This window comes from Crassostrea angulata, chromosome 8, assembly GCF_025612915.1.
Source record: "Crassostrea angulata isolate pt1a10 chromosome 8, ASM2561291v2, whole genome shotgun sequence".
Lineage (NCBI taxonomy): Eukaryota > Metazoa > Mollusca > Bivalvia > Ostreida > Ostreidae > Magallana > Magallana angulata.
In genome coordinates this window covers 42,931,111-42,953,593 of record NC_069118.1, presented here as the reverse complement: position 1 = coordinate 42,953,593, position 22,483 = coordinate 42,931,111, and the positions used below count along the sequence as shown (strand labels likewise).

General features: G+C 33.5%; 1 protein-coding gene across 2 annotated transcripts in view; it reads right to left on the bottom strand.

Moving 5' to 3' along the window:
• Positions 1–676: 676 nt before the first annotated feature.
• LOC128159019 (uncharacterized) overlaps positions 677–22,483 on the bottom strand; it is a 31,068-nt gene continuing 9,261 nt past the window's right edge. The window contains exons 4-5 of one of the 2 annotated variants that reach the window (XM_052822051.1): positions 21,156–21,410; positions 677–1,196 (exon numbers count right to left, since the gene is read on the bottom strand). In XM_052822051.1, coding sequence (XP_052678011.1) covers positions 1,005–1,196; positions 21,156–21,410 — 447 coding nt within the window. In that variant the 3' untranslated portion in view covers positions 677–1,004. The remainder of the gene's footprint in view (positions 1,197–21,155; positions 21,411–22,483) is intronic. The other variant, XM_052822050.1, reaches the window with a different exon arrangement.

Genomic DNA, 22,483 nt, shown 5'->3' with positions numbered 1-22,483 from the left:
TGAATCTTATAATTATTCAATATTTCAAGATGGTTCTTGAGGAATCCTCATTATTTGACGTCACGGACAGGAAGCTGTATAAAAAGTATAAATAGCCACTAAACGATTACACACCATTGCTATTCTCAAACTCATGCATATTCATACTTACTTGGAATTTGACATATAAACTAACATTTTCGAGAGAAATTATGTTTATTGATCGCAATATGTATAGTTCTATTTATTGTAATTTCAAATAAGATATTTATTGCAATAATAATACTGAAAGATGAATCCCAAACGAATATTGCAATTTTTGCCGCTAGGTGGTGTCCGTCAAATCCACTATCGACGTCACATGTGAGCTGACCGGTAGCAATAGAGGAGGCTCATAGAGCCTCCGTCTAAAAATGATTATTGTCAAAGTGTCAACAGTAATATCCAAACAAAAATAGTATTGATTCATAAAAAACTTTTATTTTCAACATTGTGTAAAGGATAAAAAATCATCTATAGATATAGAAGATAACATTAAAATTTGTTTTGAATTTTTTTATTATGTGAATTAACAATAAAAAAAATATGTTGGCCATTTTTTAAAGTAATATCCATCACTTTTTTTAAAACTAAAATAGAAAAAGAAGGCTAACTTTATTTTGATAGAAATAATTTCTCATTGTATAAAGAAGAAATAAGCTTTCTGAACCCTAAAAATAATTATGTAAAAGTCATTAATTATATACAAAAATAAAAGAAATTGAATGTCAATGTAAGAGGCGTCACTTTTCTAACACCAACTTTAAAAACAAATAATCTATAAAATGAGGTTGTAACTATCTTTTCCTTGTTTTTTTCTTAAAATTTAGGTTTTGCTTAAATGTTAACTACCAAAATTAAGTACTTTTGTGACCAATTAAATTTCTAAAGAAAATTTCCTTACATCTGAGAAGGACCCATATACACTAATTTCTAAACACAGCACCTTCAAATTATATCCTAAAGATCTGATGTTACCTAATAATTTAAAGAATTTTCCTCTGTAACATGGCAAGTTTGATGAACGCCTCTATGATAGATTCTCTATCCTGGGTTTTCAAATAGTCATACGGTTTTGTAAATTTCAACACTGGCCGATCTCCACTTCTGTGCTTCACATTTCCTTCTACAATGTCATTGTATTGTTCCACACTCATCTCCAGCATAGTAAATGTTACCTATAAAGTGACCAGATATAAAAATAAGCATTACAAAGAACACTACAATACTATACAACTTTTGTGCATATTATAGATCTTTCTGGTGCTGTGGTTCTTGAGAAGAATATTTTTTAAGACACACCCTGTTTACACTGTTTCACAATTATTTCCCTTTTAAAGAGGGCTTTGCCCTTCATTTTAACAATATAAAATTCCTTAAAGGTCATATGAAACGATTTTTAACACTATGATTTTCTTCCATGAGTTTTACTAAGCTTCTTAAGTTTAAGATTTCATCGTAACCGTAAGTTACGATGAATATCTGTTTTACCAAACTTCTTAAAACAAGGTATTATTTTATTTCGGAATAATTATTTTCCTCGGAATTCACCTTTTTCCTGATGGAATATTTTAATTGGCCCTAATAGCCTTAGTTACATGAAAAAAAATATAAATCCATGAGATAGTGTGATTTTAGCAGTGGCAGGGGTAATGGAGAAAAATACATGATTTTCTATGCTCTGAATTTATATACCAGTATTTATCTTATTTATTTGTTTTAATTTATTCTATTTATTTGTTTTGTAATTGTTTGTTTGTTCTTTATTTGATAAATTTTCATTTGTATAAATCATATTTGTACGACAAATCTCCTAAAATCTTCCGGTAGAAAAGGGGGGGGGGGGGGTTAGTTTTTCACTGAAAAACTAACCCCCTTAGTTTTTCAGTGAAAAGCTAACCCCCCCCCCCCCCCCCCCATTCGCGTAAAATCCAGCTGCCTTTCAATTTAGACATTAATATTTGATCTGTAATACGTAAATCATCTCCACAAGCTGTAAATTCGCCACTATAACATCGTAGATGTTGACTGGAAGCAACACTGCACTCCTCAAATCTAAACTTACAATGAAACGAAGTGAAGTAGCCTTTGTATGCGACAATGCTTGGCTAAAACGCGATGGCTACGATCGAGACGTACATAATCCAAACTGCGGTCGCGGCAGTTAAGAAATTCACCGAATTCCGAGTTACAATAAAACATCATAGCTATAAGCTTGACGTTATTTACATGACAAGTTCCAATAAGCACTGCATCCATTGCCACAGAAGATTTACCGATCCGCGTCACTTCCGTGTTCGTGACGTCATATATTCTGTTTGCACCGAAAGTTGAAATTGATCGGCGGATCATGAATTAAGCCTGAAATATCTACGAACTTAAAATTGGATACATCTTATCAGTCCCTGGCGACATGAAAATAAATATAATTTCAGCGGGGTTTACATGCTAAGTGTTTAAGTAGAAATACTAACGTAACAAGTATATTTTCTCATATATTTACAGGTACATATACTCTAACAGTACGGTATATAAATAACGTATATATCTTGAACAGGTATTTATATGTGTTGTTCAAGTTGTATTCATTAATTTGATTTTTTAATTACCATATTATTTCAGTTTCTGCATGTGATTACAGTACAAGCAGTACGGTTTTTTTTACTATACTTTACATGTATAATAGGCATCTCTAACATTATTTATAGGAATGATGGACGTTTTGAATGCATGTTTCTTCTTTAGTCAAACTACACAAATAAGCAGTGGTGTGTAGACATGAATAAACGTCTCTCTGTATTTAACCTGTTGGGTTCATCATTTCTTTAAAAAAAAAATTCCATAATAATCAATATTATTTTAATATCTACTGACAATACTTGAAATACCACGTTTCTAATATAATGCATTCTTGACGCAGTACGTTGAATCACACAATGCATTAGCGTGATCGTAATATTCGTTCATTAAGGTCTTCCGTTTCCAACGGAAGACCTTTCAATTATTGTGCGGGTTAAGATTATTCTTATTTTTCTTTTTTTTTTTTTTCTTCCTAGACGCGAACTTTGAGGCTTCATTTCTTGCTCATTTCTGAACGGATTTTGCTCAAATTTTCAGGGCTAATGGACTTTACAAAACACTATCTTCATCAATTCATAAAAGTTAGAATTCCCTTTCTGTTAACGAGTTATTCCCCTTTTAAATTTTTTTAGGGCCTTTGGTTTCCAGACAAAGGCTCCGAGACTATGATAGCAGGGAATGGGAATCCAACGAATTTGAATAACAAAGACATTGAAGTTGTATACATCGGTTTTTGTTTTTGGATTACGTTCCTTATTTAGGAAAAGGTAGGGGGTCAAAAAACAGGATTCCAAAAAGTGCAAAAATTTAGACATATTTTCCTTTATATCTTTTTAACGAAAAATATTTTGTTAAGACATGTAGAATAAAAGTTGTGCAGAATATCAAGGGCTTTCATTTGACACCAATAAAAAAGGGCTGGCCCCTTAAATTAAGAGCCAATAGCCCCTAAAAGTTTTTGCTTAATAACTCAAAAACGGAATGGATTTTGATATGGATGTCGCTGGAAAAGTTGTTTGTTGGGATCTCATAAAGGTCGTAACAATATTTTTTTGTAAGTGATTTGTGTAGTATGAGTGTAAAAAGCTTTACATGTTGACATGTACCTGTTTTCATTTGACAAGTTAACGAAAGTCTTTGTGCGTACAACTGGCATAAAGTTGCCGCAGAAAGTATGCTGGTTTATACAGGAGGCATTAATTTATAAGAATTTTTTTTTCGTTGGAGTACATGCTTTTTTTTTTAGGAGTTTAAGTCATTGTTGTTAAGTTCTTATAGTGCACAATCATTAAAAACGGCAATTGGAAAACAAAACATTCTTTTTCTATTCTTTTTAACCACAAAATATGGAATTAAAAAACTCTATGCATTACATTTTATTTATTAACTCCATGCATTTAAAATCTACCTTGAATCAGAGCTGTGTGTGTGTATACCATTACGTAAGCTCTCCCTCGCCCGCGGCCGAGAAAATCGGTCACCATGCTCGCGGCTGGACTACCTAGCGGTCAGCGGTTATCTAATACACGAGAGTTGCGTCTCTCATATATGAGTTTATTTAGCCGCGAACTCAAGAATTGTTTTAGTTTTGATTACACAAAATCTTCTGTGGATTAAACGATTGGATGTCAAGTAAGAAATAGTTCATTTAATTAATAAAAGCAATGTCATTCTCTAAAGCAATAATAGACAAAGATCAATTGTGGGGTTTAAGTTTAAAATATATAACTTCTATTTGATAGAGTAAGGTCATTATATTGCAAACTTTTCAAATCTTCCTTGGTTGTGAGCTGTGCGTTTCTGTGCGTTGTACCTTTACGAAATATATTCTTTGCCCACGGCCGAGGAGATCAGCGACGGCTGCATTACCTAGCGGTAAGCGGTTATTTAATACACAAGATTCGCACACCGCGACTTACACTTACATGCATATGAACGTGTTTGAGTTAATATAGCCGTATATACAAGAACTGTTTTAATTTTATGTTATAAAAGTTTGTCCTACTTGTATATATTTAATTAAATATTTGAGTGTAAATGAATATTAATGAACGACATTACTCCAAATCGGAAAAATCGTTAGACATAAACTAATGGTTGGTTTGTTTATGTAAACTACTTTAAAAACTGTACAATTAATGTTTTAAATCAACACCCCCCCCCCCCCCTCAAATATTAAACATTTAAATGATGATAATCCCTCGCACATGGCTGAGGAGATCCGGCGCGAGTGGATAAGTGATCCGCGGTCGGTTCGTGTTCTTCTACATGTACCTTATGACGCGTTTATGTTTCATATTTTGCACGGACACAACTATATTTTATTATGTTTTCAACTATTATATTGGTTTAAGATGAAAAGATAAATTTATTTTACTTGTACAGTTGATTAAGCATTGATTTATACGATAGCGTATAAGGTAGTTTAAAAATCAAATCAAATTATAATCAAAGTTCCATGTTACATGTTTGCGGTAGGTGCTAGCACGATAAAGGAATGCCCTGAATTGAGACATTCGATGATTATTTTAAAAAATATTCACATGAGTTTAAACAACTTTAGATTAGATTCTATCGGTCACATATTAATCACTACTGTAGTTTCATTGTGGAAGCGAACTCATTGCTGCCCCCCCCCCCCCCTCCTCCCGCCCCGCTGACTGGTGCTCGCGCTGGATTTTTTTTTTAATTGGAGAAAAGATAGCAAGATCTGTCGAAAATGATTTTTGGTGGTTTCTTATGTGTAACATTTTGTTTCACTTTCCCAGCCCTTTGTTTATTCGGCCAGTCTGTGTTAATTCAATTGCCGCATGCGACCGAGAATCTTGTGTCGCTTCAGCGCACACAGCTCAGAACATTTATAGCCCCAGGTCATCAATTGTTATGTAATTGAGTAACAGTTGGAAGGGTGATTTTACTACATAAAATAATAAAATCATAATATAATCTATTTGAATTGAGTACCATGCGTATAGATTCCCATAATAATTAATTTTTTTATTACCTTTCTATGTTTACATTTAATTTTGTTCAAATAATTAATAAATTTTCTTTCATTTAAATTGTGTGCTTCATCAAATACGTATTCCAATTACCTTGAAGTCATTAATTTTCCATTGGCTTTTGACAAAAGAGAGACGCCTGACCATCCAATGAAAACAAATACACAGAGTTTGATTGACAGGTTTAGCCAGGTGCAGGTCTCACCCGATGTCCGAGGTTATGTGTGCTGCTTGTACACAGCCGAATGGTCTCAGTAAGAGTTATCGATGTAAATAAATAATAAAAATACATGCTTATCAAAACATGATCGTGCAAGTTAAAGTTGATTTAGGTTTGTTCCAATAGAAATCATGTTTCACTAACTGTATTTAATATTTTTTATGTATAGCGAATTTTAATATTGTTTCAGTACTGAAACATCGCATGAAAACGTTAAATATACATGTAATTATCTGTTACTAGTCGTCTTTTAATTAATATACCTTTCTTTTGTTTGTTAAAAATTCGCTCAATTTTGTTAAAGTAATGTAAAACACGGGCGCCATTTTGAAACAATTAACTTGTCAGAGTTCCGAATGAAATCTGATGAACGTTTCACACGGTTCTCGCACGCTTTGCTCGAAACGATTTACACGCTTTGCCCGAAACGCTAAACGGTTTACATGAAACTCTAAAAGGTTTACACGAAACGTTGCTCGCACTTAGGCCGCACGCTTTTTTGGTGTAGTAGTACGTTTTAAGGTCTGTAAATTTTGTCAGCACGCAATTCTAAACTTGCACATAGTCTTCAAAAATTAGAAATATTTTAATATAGAAGTTATCTTTGAGAAAGGTTTACGTGTTTTGTAGGCGGGTTCAGTTTAAAAAAGAAATACAATTCCTGACATGAATCATGAGTACATACTGTTTATAACAATGCTTGCTACCCTTGAAAATTTAACTCGCCATTAAACATCTCACTTTTTAAAGAATGTTTGAAACGATTACATAAACTCTGCTCGACAAATAGTTTTCCTAAAATATTTTCTTCCTTTCTTTGTTTCAAAACACGTTTTATATACAGGCTTTCAATCACAACACGTTTTTATAACAAAAGCAGAACTGAAAGTATAGTCATTATAATCGTTTGACACCATATAACATATATTTTCAACTCGCAACAACAACGGAAGACCTACTCGGGGCTTTGCCACGAGCTCTGCTCTAGTTTTAATTTTATATTTGTAACATGCAGATATTAAAATTATATTGGAAAAAAACCCACAATGATTTCTATGGAAGTCTGCGATGTACGTTGTTATGAGTTGTGATAGAATTATGGGCTCATTGTAAATCTTCATTTTAATATTCCTTTTTTTTTTTAATTTATATAGCTGGAGACATTTCCCATCACCTAAGTAAGATGCTGCGTCAGTGGTCTGGCAGAAACTAAAGAGTTCTCTTCAAAATACTAATTCAAAGTTTTGAAGTTTCAGGATCCGCCCATGAATATTTCTGCCAACTAAAGTGTCGATTTTAGAGTGCAAGTCTTCCAAAACTTCTTCAAACTGACGTATAGCCTACTGTTAAATCACGAAGCTAGAACTGGAGATGTTCAGAGGCATTTGCGAGCACCGGTTGCAGGCAGAGAGAGAGAGAGAGAGAGTGAGAGAGAGAGAGAGAGAGAATATTAAATGATTTTTATGCATGCATACATTTATTTTCAGAACTATGATAAAGCATGTTAAACGGCATATATATGTACATACATGTGAATGCATGAAACATACGTACATGACTGAAGAAGATTGAATATTAAAGATCACCGGTTGCAGAGAGAGAGAGAGAGAGAGAGAGAGAGAGAGAGTCAATGATTTTTATGCGTGTGTACATTTATTTTCAGAATTATAATAATGACTGTGATTCCCCCATGCACGAGGAAGATAATCTTTGCTAGCCAAGGGTTTTAGATACTTTACGTTCCTCATAAACTTTATATAAAGCTACAGTGAACATGAAAGAAGATCGACTGAATTAAAATTACAGAAAACATAAATATTATGGACAATGCTTGCACAGAGAATGAGAGAGAGAGAGAGAGAGAGAGAGAGAGAGGGGGAGGGAGGGAGAATGCCATTAAAAAAAACCAATTATTTTTTAAACAAGTAATACATGTAGCTTTCCAAAAAGCTTGCCTGACAAATGAAAATTGTTTCATAGGAAAGATGTACAAATTAGGCTATCTTTTAAAAAATATATATTTTTTAATTTTCGTGCTGTTCATAAATTCATAAATGGAACGTGTATAATCAAGAATCAATTTAAATACATTTATTTTTTTCATCTAGTGAATGTACTACAATATATGGAAATATTCGCCCCGTTTTATTTTCGCCCATTTCGCCCCCGTTGTCAGCGGGCGAATTTAAGACTAGGCGAATTCAAATGTCTCAAAATATCTCAGTCTCTTTAAGCATAACTTTGGGCGGGCGATTTCAAGACGGTTTGCAACTGAATAAGGGCGAAAATATACAGTACAATAATTTGACTATAAGCTTGTAATGTGGATCTGGGCATTTTTTCCACATATTTCAACCGCTATTTATTATAATCATGATTATATTGTTGTTGAATGTGTATGCCCCTTGATGACCCTTTAATTGGTGAATAAACAAACATAGATTTTTAGAATTTTATTATTTCAAATTATTTTAGGATTGTTCATGTATCAAAAAATTGTAGGCTTGACAGCAGAAGAGAAAACAGACAAAATTTAAATTTTATTTGCTAAATAAAGATGCAAAACCAAAGGCCATTTTTGTTATTTCCAACCATAGGATTTTTTTTTGTTTTCAAATAAAGCTACATGGGTACACGCGGTATTCTCACGATCCCAATTTGGACTCGTCCACTAATGTGATATTAATTTATTATGGCGCGAACTTCCATTAACATGTACCTTCACCCTCTGCCTTTCACCGAAAGGATTAGATCATCGATGCCTTGAATGAACTCATCAATGAGCCCATCAATGGATCTATGGGGGGGGGGTCAAAGAAAGAAGATGGGGCAATAAGAGGGCGCAAATGCCCATTTGGTTAAGTATTGAAACAGAATTTTGAATTTTTTGAGTCAATTGTATGAATTAAAATAGTGATGCACACTACTAGTTATTGTTTAATGTACATTTAGTATGACACGTACATGTAAATTAGTTTTTTTCATAATTAATGATATTAAACAATTGATCAAAAAATCGGGACAAGCCCCGCTTCAGCGAATCAGTTCCTCCAGAAAATATTCCAGCTTTAGGAATATATATTTATTTTAATCCGAACTGATTATTTTTTGTTGATAATGATACAGCAAACTACATTGAAGCGTTTAATAGTAGCGAACTCCACAAAGTTTCTACGTAATGTTTTGACTGACCTTTGTCCAATCAGATCGTAGCTGGGCGGAGTTGAGACCTTAACTTGAGAGAGAGAGAGAGAGAGAGAGAGAGAGAGAGAGAGAGAGAGAGAGAGAGAGAGAGAGAGTTAACTGGTTAATGGAGTAAATTATAGCCTAGATGAGGCAGATTAGCGAACTATCTGTCAACAATAGTTATAAAGTGACAAATCAAGGTCTAGTATATCTTTTTTAATTTATGAAACTTTGAAGACAACGATGTCTATATATAGATAATGTGAGGAGGTAATGTCAAACATCGAAGACTACGAATATTTAAGAAACTGTTTTTATTACAAGTGTTACCGTTAGTACTCTAATCAAAGTTTGCCGAATCTTCCTGGAATTAAACATAGGTTGTAAATTTACTTTGTATAAAACTTTCTTCATGGTTACTCAGTCTGAAACATTCTTTACCTGAGGACGAATTTGTCCGCCATTGTTTTACTTTTCCACTAAGCATCCACCTGCGTTGCCTTTCCTTTACACAACACCTAAATTCATCATGTTCATAAGCGATCATTCGTTCGCATTTCAAAATATTTAATGTCCATATTCTCGGACTCCATGCTAGGAAATTTAGTTGGTTAGCTACGTCATTCTTATCCATGTACATGTACGACGGCGCGCGGCCAAAGAAATTTTCACAATAGTTCTTTAAAACGCTTTAAAGTTATACCAATATAGGATATATATGTAATTTTTATAAACAGACCTTAATTAATTTGTTTGCAAGTTTATAACTAATGATTATTCCTTCATCGGCACCACTTATAATTTACTCAATTCACTCTCTCTCTCTCTCTCATTCAAATCACGAGCGGCTATGTCTTAACTCCGCCCAGCTACGTACTTACATTCTACCATAATATACAACATCCCTGTGAATGTTATTGTCATTTAAATTTTAGACCACCTGTTTTTAATTGACCCTTTCATTTTCGCAGTAAAAATCGTGCCTCTTGTTTATAGCCTTCAGTAGGGACTTGTTATCAAATATAAAATCTCGAGGTTTATTGATTTTAAACTTTATCTCCATTAATTGGTGGATAAAATGTATTCTAGAAATAAATGTGACAATAAAAAAAGCAATAGTTTTTTCTACTGTTGCAACATTTAACATGCTTAGTAGAGACCCCCCCCCCCCCCTAAGGGTTTTTTTTCCATCCGCGCCTGACCTAGTAAGGCATCAATAGTGAAACATAATATACTATTTTATGCAGAATGTTTCTTGAAAATGTCTTGATATACTTAGTTCTTATGCAAAACAGACACCCATTATTTTTTTTAAAAACATGGTATTGCACACAACAAGCATCAAACATGGCTATGATTTTTTTAAGTAACCTAAAGGCTAATGTTTATATTTTCAACCACTCTACACGTGGTTCAACACGACCGATAACTCTAATCTGAATATCATCGTTTAATTTGAATAACCGCTAGGTTGTGGAAAAAAAAACCCATATCTTGAAAGATTTTCATGTTTTAACATAAATCAAGGTAGGATATGATATGAAAAACGACCAGAACTTACGTATTTTGAGAATATTATCCGAACACATATACTTCCGCTCGAAAGTTCAAAGGAACTGAACAAATATCGGTGAAGTCCCGTGAACTTTCATTCGAGAACCTCTGGATTTATTATATACTTAACAACGATAGAGAAAACATTCCGAACACATTCGCAGGGGTGCACAATAGGCAACAATTTGTAGCGGTGACACCCCCCCCCCCCTTCCACCAGGATTACACTTATATATGGTGAACCTCCCGTTTACTTGAATACTAATTGTTGCTAATTATATGCCATATGATAAATATTAATCTTTCTTACGTAAAATATTAATATTCCTAGCTCACATTGTCTGCACCGTTTTGGAGAATGCAACTTTCAAACCTTAAATATGCCTGATGTCTAGACGTCAGGCCAATTGCGCCATGCAGGCAAAAAGCACGAGAGCTCACTTTCAGACCCCCCACACCCCCCCCCCCCTAAAAATAATGGGAGTCAATTCTTCGAACCCATGCAGCCAATCAATCCTCTATTTTATTTTACTTCTACAAAAGTATTTTATTTTCTTCCAGATATGCAGCTTAAATTGCCTCTCTAATGTCAAATATGAGAGGGGACTTGATGTAAAAGTTAGCTTTTTTCTAATCTTTTAAGAAAACCAGGATTGTATTATTTAGAGAGCTCTATCATTGACAACCATTCAAACATTAGTATATACATAACTTTACTAATACATAAATATATGTGTATTATTAGATACTGGTATATAGCTGAATAACCAATAATTGCATGTACAATTTAGATAACAGTCTCATCGGAAAGATTAATTCTGCACACCTTTAAAGGGCTGTATATAAATAAATCACATAAACATAAAGCCATCTTGGGATTTTTGACGACTGGAGCGGATCCTTAAAGTTCAGAAAGGACCGAGGATTCAATTTGGGTCTTCGTCGAACACACCATCATGCTCTTCTCTTTCCACCTGATAATGATGTCAGCATTGCATGTCAGTTTTGCATCACCAACCACTTTACATATCTATATATGTGTACACTGGTGATGTGTACGTATCTGTGCGATAAACCGTATGCATAGGAGTTTTTATATCGAAAGGATACTGCGGACTTCTTCCTCATCGGTAGATTGTTCATTGAATTTCTCAGTTTAATTATTATGTGTTAACGTTACGCCGCCCCAATAATTTTGCCATTTTTTTTAGAATAAATTTTATAGCAGCGATCTGTGTTTGACCCCCCCCCCCCCCACCTCCTTTATCGATCAAATTCACCGCCCCGATAAGAAATACATTTAGATGAACCTGCGTTATACGTACGCATTCAAACATTAATCTGTGCACGCTCAAGTTGATCAAGTTACATGATCAAAATTTAAAGAATATATATATAATTTTGTTGTGCGTGCATATAAAGACAGGTGCGCTTTCCTATCCATAGTCCCAGTATTCGTGTACACTATATAAGAATTTTCCTTACATTGACGGACAGCATGATCCTTCGTAATACTTGTACAGGCCTTCGAAGGTGCGATTATGTTGCATTTTTACCGGGTAGAAAATCTCAGGTGAGGTGGGTGGGGGGGGGGCTTAACGCTGCTAATCACTATACACAGGAAGGAAATTAATACACAGGAATTAATAAATTGTCAGAACTGATCTTAATTGGTATAACCTATTGTTCTTAATGTCTGTATGACGCGATTTTATACGGAAATGAATCAGTCCAATCTAACAGCTGTACGTTCTACATCGAAGTCTGTGTCGTCCAAATTTTCTCTAAACAGACGTGCGTAAAGCACAAGTGAATAGATGCAGTAAATTAATTCTGCTTAAAAAAATATAGCTCAGCACATTGTACTTAATTTCAAAAAATTATTGTAAAAGAAAACAATGCGATCCATAAGAATCTGGAATGAAAAGGCAGCCATGTTACGATGACGATGGAGTTGTTTACCAACTCGTGCACCAAGTTCCATAGCCTGTATTACCAGTAAATAAAGCTTTAGTAGCTCATACGTTTGTTTTGAAAAGAAAATTTAATATGTTTTGAAGCTGCTCATCTTTGGGAATTTATTAGGTCGCACAAATTAAAATATGGTGTAATTTATATTACTAAATGAAAAGTCCCGATCGGAATAATTAAATTGGGTGTAATGTTTAATATATATAAAACAATTGAGCGTTCACTCCAGATGCACCTGTTTTAAACCACAAAAGACAATGGCGATAAAAGTGTTGTAGTTGTAATAGGATAAAAAGCTTTATTTATTTTCCTTTTTTGATGTTTTTGTTTTGTTTTGTTTTGTTTTGTTTTTTTTTTTTTTTTGGTCAAGATTTCGGATGTTTGCCGGTTTGCCATTTGTCAACTTTTCATTTACTACCAGCAAAAAACACGTACACCCCGCAAGGTACATGTATACTATTAGACTTTGTATTTAAGTTACACATGCGTTTGAAATCAAGCCCGGTCTCTCCCCCCCCCCCCCCCCTTTCCTCCAGAAACAACATCAAAAATTCAAATGACCTCGCATTGTTACAAAACTGGGATAGTCAGACATATACATTTTTGTTTAATCTCATACAAAATCAGCTCCTGTCCCGGGAGGAAACGCCCTAAATTCAACTCGGCATCTATCGGTTAGTTTAGCAGTCATCTATGTAGCACAATGGATATATACATGTAACTTCTGACCCACAAGTCCCGTGTTTGGAATATAGCAGGGACCTTATTTAACCATCAATCTTATTAAAATAATTTTAAGACTTGTATAAAACCGCTTTTAATAAATTTTAAACAGTTGATATCCCCCCCCCCTAAAAAAATAAATGGGTAGACCTTTATCTGTCAATCAAACACATGATATAATTTCATTTTTATGTATCACTGGGAAAAATAAGGAATTTCTATCAAACCCCAAAAAATCCGAAGCCTAGTTCCCGACTGATGAAAGTGGAATTAATGTTTTTTTCCTCAGTGGTACAATGTGATACTGGTATACATATCTGAAGGTCTGTAACTTTCGGTCTTAAAATTCCGATCCTCCAACCGAATTGTTTTTAGACCGGAAGCTACAGACCTGCAGCTTATACCGATTTAACAAATAAAGGAGTTTAGACAAAATGCCTTTAATTACAGTGCATCGAAATTGCATTTCATATTGATAATCTCTATAAAATATAAAAATTTGGGTTTACATGCAAATCTTTTCCCACAGGTGAAGAGGATTCTTACCTTATTCAATAATCCCAACACGTCACTTTCCAGTGGCGTCGGAAGCAAATTGAAAGGGAGGGGGCTAGACCTATCATCAAAAATCTTGACAAGCAAAACGGAAAAAAAGGCAAATTCCCCAAATCATGACATGTGTGTGTGTGGAGGGAGGGGGGGGGGTAGGGGTACCGATACCTTCAATCTTCAATATCACTCTTAGATTTCCTTATTTTCATTTCAAATTCTAATAGCTACTCCCCCAAAAAATTGGAAAGGGGGGGGGGGAGCAACTTCGTGATACTTCATTTTTTTTAATATGTAAATTAAAGAAAAATGATGTTTGCTGCGAGAAAAGTTGGGGGGAGGGGGCTGGCTTGACCTCCCCCCCCCCCCCCCCCCCGACGTTTCCGACGCCTTAAATTTGCTTTCTACTGTGTTTGAGCTGCTTATCCTGGTATATTTGCCTGCTTTGGATCCCTGCTCCATGCAGTCATGTCACTAGATTTGAAGAGTATAAGTAAAAATATACGTTATTAAAATATGACAGGTTTTTTCCCTAAAAGGTCAGCTCAGTGTGGTAGAACATAAATAAAAAATACGTTATTTAAATCTTGTTGTAAGTGGTGCCCACCGATGGTCTAGGTAAGAATCTCAATGAAAGCTTATGTTTTGTTTTGTTGTTGTTTTTTAAATAGAAAAAATTCACAAGAAGATTTTGCATTGCAAGGACAACAGTACCCGGATAAAAAACTTCGATTATTGTGTAAGGTGTTTTAAGTGTCTTTGAATGGCAAAAATGTATTCTTTTTTTAATTATAGACAGGAAGGGGGGGGGGGGGTAATCACTCATTTGCTACAGTCAGACCGGTATGACACTTATCACACAATGTCATGGAAATGAAATCTGATTTTATGCATATTTGCAGTTTACGGGATTGAAATCTATTAAAAACATGTTAAGACTATAAACCTAAAAGTGCTTGATTTCTTTTTTATGAAAGATCCAGTAAAAATTCATCTTTTTTAAGAATCTACATAGCACATAATACACGTACTTATTTTAGGGTCCAAATTCAACTAGCGTTTTCCTTTTCAACGAATCTGTTTCCTGTGAATTTAATTTTTATTTAATATTCAATCTTCAGTTATGTACGTATGTTTCATGCATTCACATGTATGTACATATATATGCCGTTTAACATGCTTTATCATAGTTCTGAAAATAAATGTATGCATGCATAAAAATCATTTAATATTCTCTCTCTATCTCTCTCTCTCTCTCTCTCTCTCTCTCTCTCTCTCTCTCTCTCTCTCTCTCTCTCTCTCTCTCTGCCTGCAACCGGTGCTCGCAAATGCCTCTGAACATCTCCAGTTCTAGCTTCGTGACGTAACAGTAGGCTATACGTCAGTTTGAAGAAGTTTTGGAAGACTTGCACACTAAAATCGACACTTTAGTTGGCAGAAATATTCATGGGCGGATCCTGAAACTTCAAAACTTTGAATTAGTATTTTGAAGAGAACTCTTTAGTTTCTGCCAGACCACTGACGCAGCATCTTACTTAGGTGATGGGAAATGTCTCCAGCTATGGAAATAAAAAAAAGGAATATTAAAATGAAGATTTACAATGAGCCCATAATTCTATCACAACTCATAACAACGTACATCGCAGACTTCCATAGAAATCATTGTGGGTTTTTTTTCAATATAATTTTAATATCTGCATGTTACAAATATAAAATTAAAATGAATGAATATTACGATCACGCTAATGCATTATGTGATTCAACGTACTGCGTCAAGAATGCATTATATTAGAAACGTGGTATTTCAAGTATTGTCAGTAGATATTAAAATAATATTGATTATTATGGAATTTTTTTAAAAGAAATGATGAACCCAACAGGTTAAATACAGAGAGACGTTTATTCATGTCTACACACCACTGCTTATTTGTGTAGTTTGACTAAAGAAGAAACATGCATTCAAAACGTCCATCATTCCTATAAATAATGTTAGAGATGCCTATTATACATGTAAAGTATAGTAAAAAAAACCGTACTGCTTGTACTGTAATCACATGCAGAAACTGAAATAATATGGTAATTAAAAAATCAAATTAATGAATACAACTTGAACAACACATATAAATACCTGTTCAAGATATATACGTTATTTATATACCGTACTGTTAGAGTATATGTACCTGTAAATATATGAGAAAATATACTTGTTACGTTAGTATTTCTACTTAAACACTTAGCATGTAAACCCCGCTGAAATTATATTTATTTTCATGTCGCCAGGGACTGATAAGATGTATCCAATTTTAAGTTCGTAGATATTTCAGGCTTAATGATCCGCCGATGAATTTCAACCCTCGGTGCAAACAGAATATATGACGTCACGAACACGGAAGTGACGCGGATCGGTAAATCTTCTGTGGCAATGGATGCAGTGCTTGTTGGAACTTGTCATGTAAATAACGTCAAGCTTATAGCTATGATGTTTTATTGTAACTCGGAATTCGGTGAATTTCTTAACTGCCGCGACCGCAGTTTGGATTATGTACGTCTCGATCGTAGCCATTGCGTTTTAGCCAAGAATTGTTGCATACAAAGGTTACTCACTTCGTTTCATTGTAAGTTTAGATTTGAGGAGTGCAGTGTTGCTTCCAGTCAACATCTACGATGTTAAAGTGGCGAATTTACAGCTTGTGGAGATGATTTACGTATTACAGATCAAATATTAATGTCTAAATTGAAAGTCAGCTGGATTTTACGCGAATGGGGGGGGGGGGGGGGGGGGGGGGGTTAGCTTTTCACTGAAAAACTAAGGGGGTTAGTTTTTCAGTGAAAAACTAACCCCCCCCCCCCCCTTTTTCTACCGGAAGATGTTAGATTTGTCGTACAAATCTGATTTATACAAATGAAAATTTATCAAATAAAGAACAAACAAACAATTACAAAACAAATAAATAGAATAAATTAAAACAAATAAATAAGATAAATACTGGTAAATAAATTCAGAGCATAGAAAATCATGTATTTTTCTCCATTACCCCTGCCACTGCTAAAATCACACTATCTCATGGATTTATATTTTTTTTTCATGTAACTAAGGCTATTAGGGCCAATTACAATATTCCATCAGGAAAAAGGTGAATTCCGGGGAAAATAATTATTCCGAAATAAAATAATACCTTGTTTTAAGTTACGTCAAAAATATCGTCGTAACTTACGACAGCCTATGGGCTACTCTAAGTTAAGAATTTTTCGTATTTTTCTAAATAAATGAATAAAAATGGCCGCCTGCTTATTGTTTTTTGAAGTTTTGAGAGAAAATGAAGACAAGGCTTTGCGTCGTGAACACGTTTTCAGAGACAGGAGTCAAGTTCTTTTAAAATATGTTGACCGACAGCGAGCTAATTGGGCGATATAGGTTTCCAAGGCGAGTTATTCTGCAGCTGACAGACGATGTCAAAGACCACATACAACCACAACCTTTGAGGTCGCATGCCATTACAGCTCACATCCAGATAATTTTATGGATATGACCTTTAATAAAAATAACAGAGGAAATTCTAAATGAAGCTGGACTTATAAAGCATCCTATCAATCAAATTCTTACAAATATTAATATCATAAAACATCACACTCATGATATTGACAAAAAAAATACACTTACTATGTTGGTTATGTTCAAAGAATGATTCCGAATGATATCCTTACAAACATTTCTATTTGTCCACTATTTTGAAAGAAGGATGAAGAGTAAACAAAAGGGCCACAACTGTATTATTACTTCATCGAGTTGTTCCCCTTTAACAAGATTGTGTGTGATGAACCATACAAATTTAAAATAAAATTTAAAATAAATATTGCCTAAAAGATATATAAATAATTTTTTTGATTTATTGTGTAAAATTCATATCATTTCTTGTTGACAGTATAGTATAGTTAGAATACATTTCCATACCCATACTAAGCAATATAATATTTCAAGTATTAATCATAATATAGCAAAATGGTGATCAAGGAAATAAATGAATACATTATTAAAGAATTAAAGAAATAAATGAAGATAGGCTTTTTTGTCATGGACTTTTTTTAAACTAAATAAATAGACCTATAAAATTGTGTTAAGCCTAATGCGGTAGCCGATATAAATGTATATATATGACACTTTTATCCGCTACTTGTGTTAATGTCTGGTAAAAAAAATTCTGAACCTTTTCGCCCCCCCCCCCCCCCCCGCATCAAATAATGTTTTTTATCTTTGAAAAGTCTTTATTTCATTTAATTATTAGTACATGTATTGTAACCGGGTCTTGATGCAGATGACATAATAACACCAAGTCGATTTTATAGGGTTCGATTCCTTTTTCAATAAATTGAAGGAATATGGTAATTGCAGGAAATCACAATAGAACAACACATACATAAAACATATAAGCATACGACAAAGACAATACAAACACAAACATCGCACAGACATTGACATAAAACATATATTTACTTAAGTCACCTATTAATATTATCAGCAAAGAGCGATAATTTGATAATTTATATTTAAACTATAAATTCCAAATGATCAGAAATATTTACGGTAATAAATATCAATAAACCTATTTACAGCAATGACAGAAACATATAGTTACCAATTTATGGAACTGAGTGCAGGTCCTATTTACTGGATTTCATATCATGAATCGATTCAGTATACAATGAATATCGTAAATTTACTTTACTCCATTTAATTATATTCCTTTTTTCACTATAACTTCTATCAACTTTGTAACTCATGTGCTGTATTTATTATTAGTGTTAAAATGTTATTCTTCATGCAATCTCCTATGGGAGGAAATAAAGATAATTAGAATGAATGAATGAACAGTCTGGGCAATTTAATGAATAAAACATTTACATGTAGCTTTTCATGATAATTCATTACAAAGTTACACACATATACTTTATTAAAAACATTTACTCTCCACACTCATACGGGTTAAACATATTTATTAATCATTTCTTTATATCGTAAACCTATTCTTTCTCCATTGTTCAAAACAGTTTCGCAGACGATAAAATGTAAATAGCCGCGAAAACGAAAGTGCCCTCTGCGCTTGCGCAGCGTTCATAACTACGAATATTCACACCTCCGTTATTAGAGAGTTTCATTACGGAAACTTGCGAACGTTTCGTAAGTTAAGGTTACGAATAAAACTTACGAACACGTTAGTAAAACAGAACATTCTTATCTTAAGTTAAAACTTACGAAGTTGTTAAGTAGTAATATTTTTGCGTAAGATAAGAAGCTTAGTAAAACTCATGCCAGGAGTGGAAATTTAACGAAAGAAATGCTCCAACATTTACAGCTGATTAATGAATTATCCTTATCCTTTTGAAATAGAAACATCCTTTTTTTCTTCGGTACGTATAATGATTGAGCTACATTTAAAGGAAATTAAAGCATTTAAATTGATTTGATTTATTTTATCACATAAAAAAGTGTATAAGGCAGGCCAATGAAAATGTTTGAGGCATTGTGTACATAGTTTGTATTTAAGAGCTGCTATAAAATGCCGCAAAATTATTCTTAAATTTTATTTCGAAATAATATAAATTTCTGACTTATTGATGTATACATGTAGCAATATCTTTAGAAAATACTTTGTGTACACGTGTATTAACGTTATATTTAATTAGATCGCGGAAATATGGCATTTAAGGATTTAGAAATGTATCGGTAAAATAAATCGGTTGTTTGATAAAAATAGTTGTGAACGACAGTGAAGATAATCAACAGATTTTATTAAGAACAAGCATCAATAATGATAAAAAACCCCGAAAGAAAACATTGCGGAAGAAAGTGAGATAAAAGGGATCGGCTGTGAGTAAACACCGCACATACACGTTTTAAAATCAAAACACCGCACATTCAAGTACACGTTTCAAAAACAAAACATTTGAAGAAATTTCTCTTAGACTAAAAATAATTAAATGGTAACATATTTGTGAATTTGAAAGTGAAACAAACAATATAATCGTGAAGCGAATGAGGCACAATGAGTTTAGAAAAAAAATCTTAATCAATTGCATGAACGTGCAAATGGGAAAAAACGATCAGACTTATTTTTGAATTTGTCAATTTCATTAAAAAGATCAAAATAAAACATATAAATATGCTTATATTAAAATTATATTATACTTGCATGTGGATCTATGAAGAAAATCATTTATTCTCCCTGCAGTCTCGAAACTGAATATCATTATGTACACGCTATTACATGTAAATAAAAACGCACACGATTTCATTTCTTGAGAGAAAAAATACTGACGTGGTTGATTATTGTATAATTATACAAGTTTTTATGTAAAATAGTATTTTTTTCTTTTAAAATGCTGCAAAATTACATGGATATTTGTATTCACAACATAGCTTTATAAGGCGATTGGGTCTTACTGACGTCATAAGCAAGGGAGGTAAGCTGCGTAAGTCAATGTTCCTTTTCCCGATTAAGTAATTTTGATCGACTGTGGCGCTCACTTTTTGCATAAAATATCAAAAAAACAATGTCAGTCTTATTAAATAGGCACTTATGAACTCATTCCCGTATATAACTCAATATGGTCAGGATATCGTTTCATATGACCTTTAAGGATGCTTTGTATAAAGTTTGGTTAAATTTGGCTTAGTGGTTCTATAGAAGAAAAAAGAAAAGTTTATAAACAGACAGACAGATGGACTTTCGGTTCAGGTGAGCTTTTGATGGAAGGAAACCAAGTGGTCTATAAGTATCAGCACCAAATATCATTGAAGATATAAATTGAAATATTTTGTAAAGAAAAGTAACTGCAGTTTTGTGTTAATGATGAAAAAAGTACCAGCTCTACATTTGCAGGCAAACAAGTGTCTCATGCCGGTCAAACACTGATATTCAAATAACCAGTACCAAATCCTAGGTGATCATATAGAAATATAACACCAAGAAATTTATTGTTAAACAAGAGGCCCATAGGCCATATCACTCACCTGAGCAATAATAGTTTTAACTCTGATAAAATAAACTTTATGGTTTCAAATACCAAATTTATGGACAATTTAGAAGGGTAGATCTTATTCAAACATATCAAAAAAGATTTTAAATTTATTTCACCACACATTCTAATATTAAACATAAAGCATTTCTTTTGTATCAGCTTTTGAGAAAAGCCCAGTGGTTCTGGAGAGGAAGTAAAAAATGTAAAAAGTTTACAGATAAACAGAAAGATGGACTCCAAACAGAAAGTGATCAGAAAAACTCAGGTGAGCTAAAAATAAATTACTATGAATGATAGAAGTCTAAAGACCTAAAGGTAAAAGAAATTAATCAGACCTGTGTTTCTTGCACAACTAATCCGAATATTTTTCCATTCTTTATTGTGTCTGAAAAATGGAACAGAAGTTTTCCTCCATGCTGGCCGATGATTTTATCATCAAGATGCAGAACAGTTTTGTTGTGTGAAGCTTCTGTATTAGTTGTTGACGAAATTTGCTCTGCTGAATTTTCAAAATTGATTTTTATATCTGTACAGGTTCTGCTGTTTAGTGGTGAACAACTTTGGTTTAGTTTTGGACTGTCTCTTTTGACCTGAAAAAAAAAGTAATTAGAAATGGCACACTGCTAACATTATTCAGGTGGAAAGACGAAACCCAGATACAAAATCACTAATTAGCTAAATGTAGTTGTAAAAAAAAAAATCAAAATTATTGATAGTAATGTGGCATAATGTACATCTATATACATGTTGTCTGAATATGCATATATGAATTGGTGTAACAAAATTCACTTACAATAACATCAAAGAAAATTCTACTTTCTTTTTTTAAAAACTCCAATTTAACATCAAAAGACACTAAAATTTCATCATCTGTAGAGCTAACTGTATGTGTTAACCATACCTCTAGGCTAAACTACAATCATCATAAACACCGAATTATCAATTATGTTTATACGCACTGAAAAAAAGCATCGAAGAGAGGTGTACTCGTGATCATGTAAGAAAAGAAACCATACATATAAATAGAGGATATCAATATAATGTGATTTTATATTTTCTTTATCCAATGAGTTAAAATGGTGTATACATTTGGCAAGTCTTGGAAATATATACACAATTTCAACTCATTGGATAAAACAAACAAGAGGCCCACAGGCCTTGACAGTCACCTGAGTAACATAGCCTTTAGGATGATGTGTCAGAAAGTCTCATGTTTGCATTTAAGCTTCATTTTTTATTTCTAAAACCTAATCCGAGACTGTTACCCCTACCTTAAATGATGGTTTAAAAACATTTATTTATAAAAAGGATGGATGGGGTGGCGAGAAAGAGTCAGAGGAATCTAGGATTATCTATACCTAGCTCCAGGGGACAAAATTGTAAATTTTGGTGAAGAGACTTGCACACCTCTAATGGACAATCTTTTTTAATATTCAGCTTCAATTATAATGCACACAACATGCATACAGTTTATTTATACAAGCATACAACATTATTCAATACATTTTCACCTCGTGGCCATATTGGCCCCATCCAAGGGTCCTAAACCCATGACCCAGGGGTAATGAATTTCACAATTTAGGTAGAAGAAGAAGGCATTTTGTTTATCTTAACCATGCATTCAATTTATTCTCCCTCTGCTGTGGATGTAGAGAAGAAGATT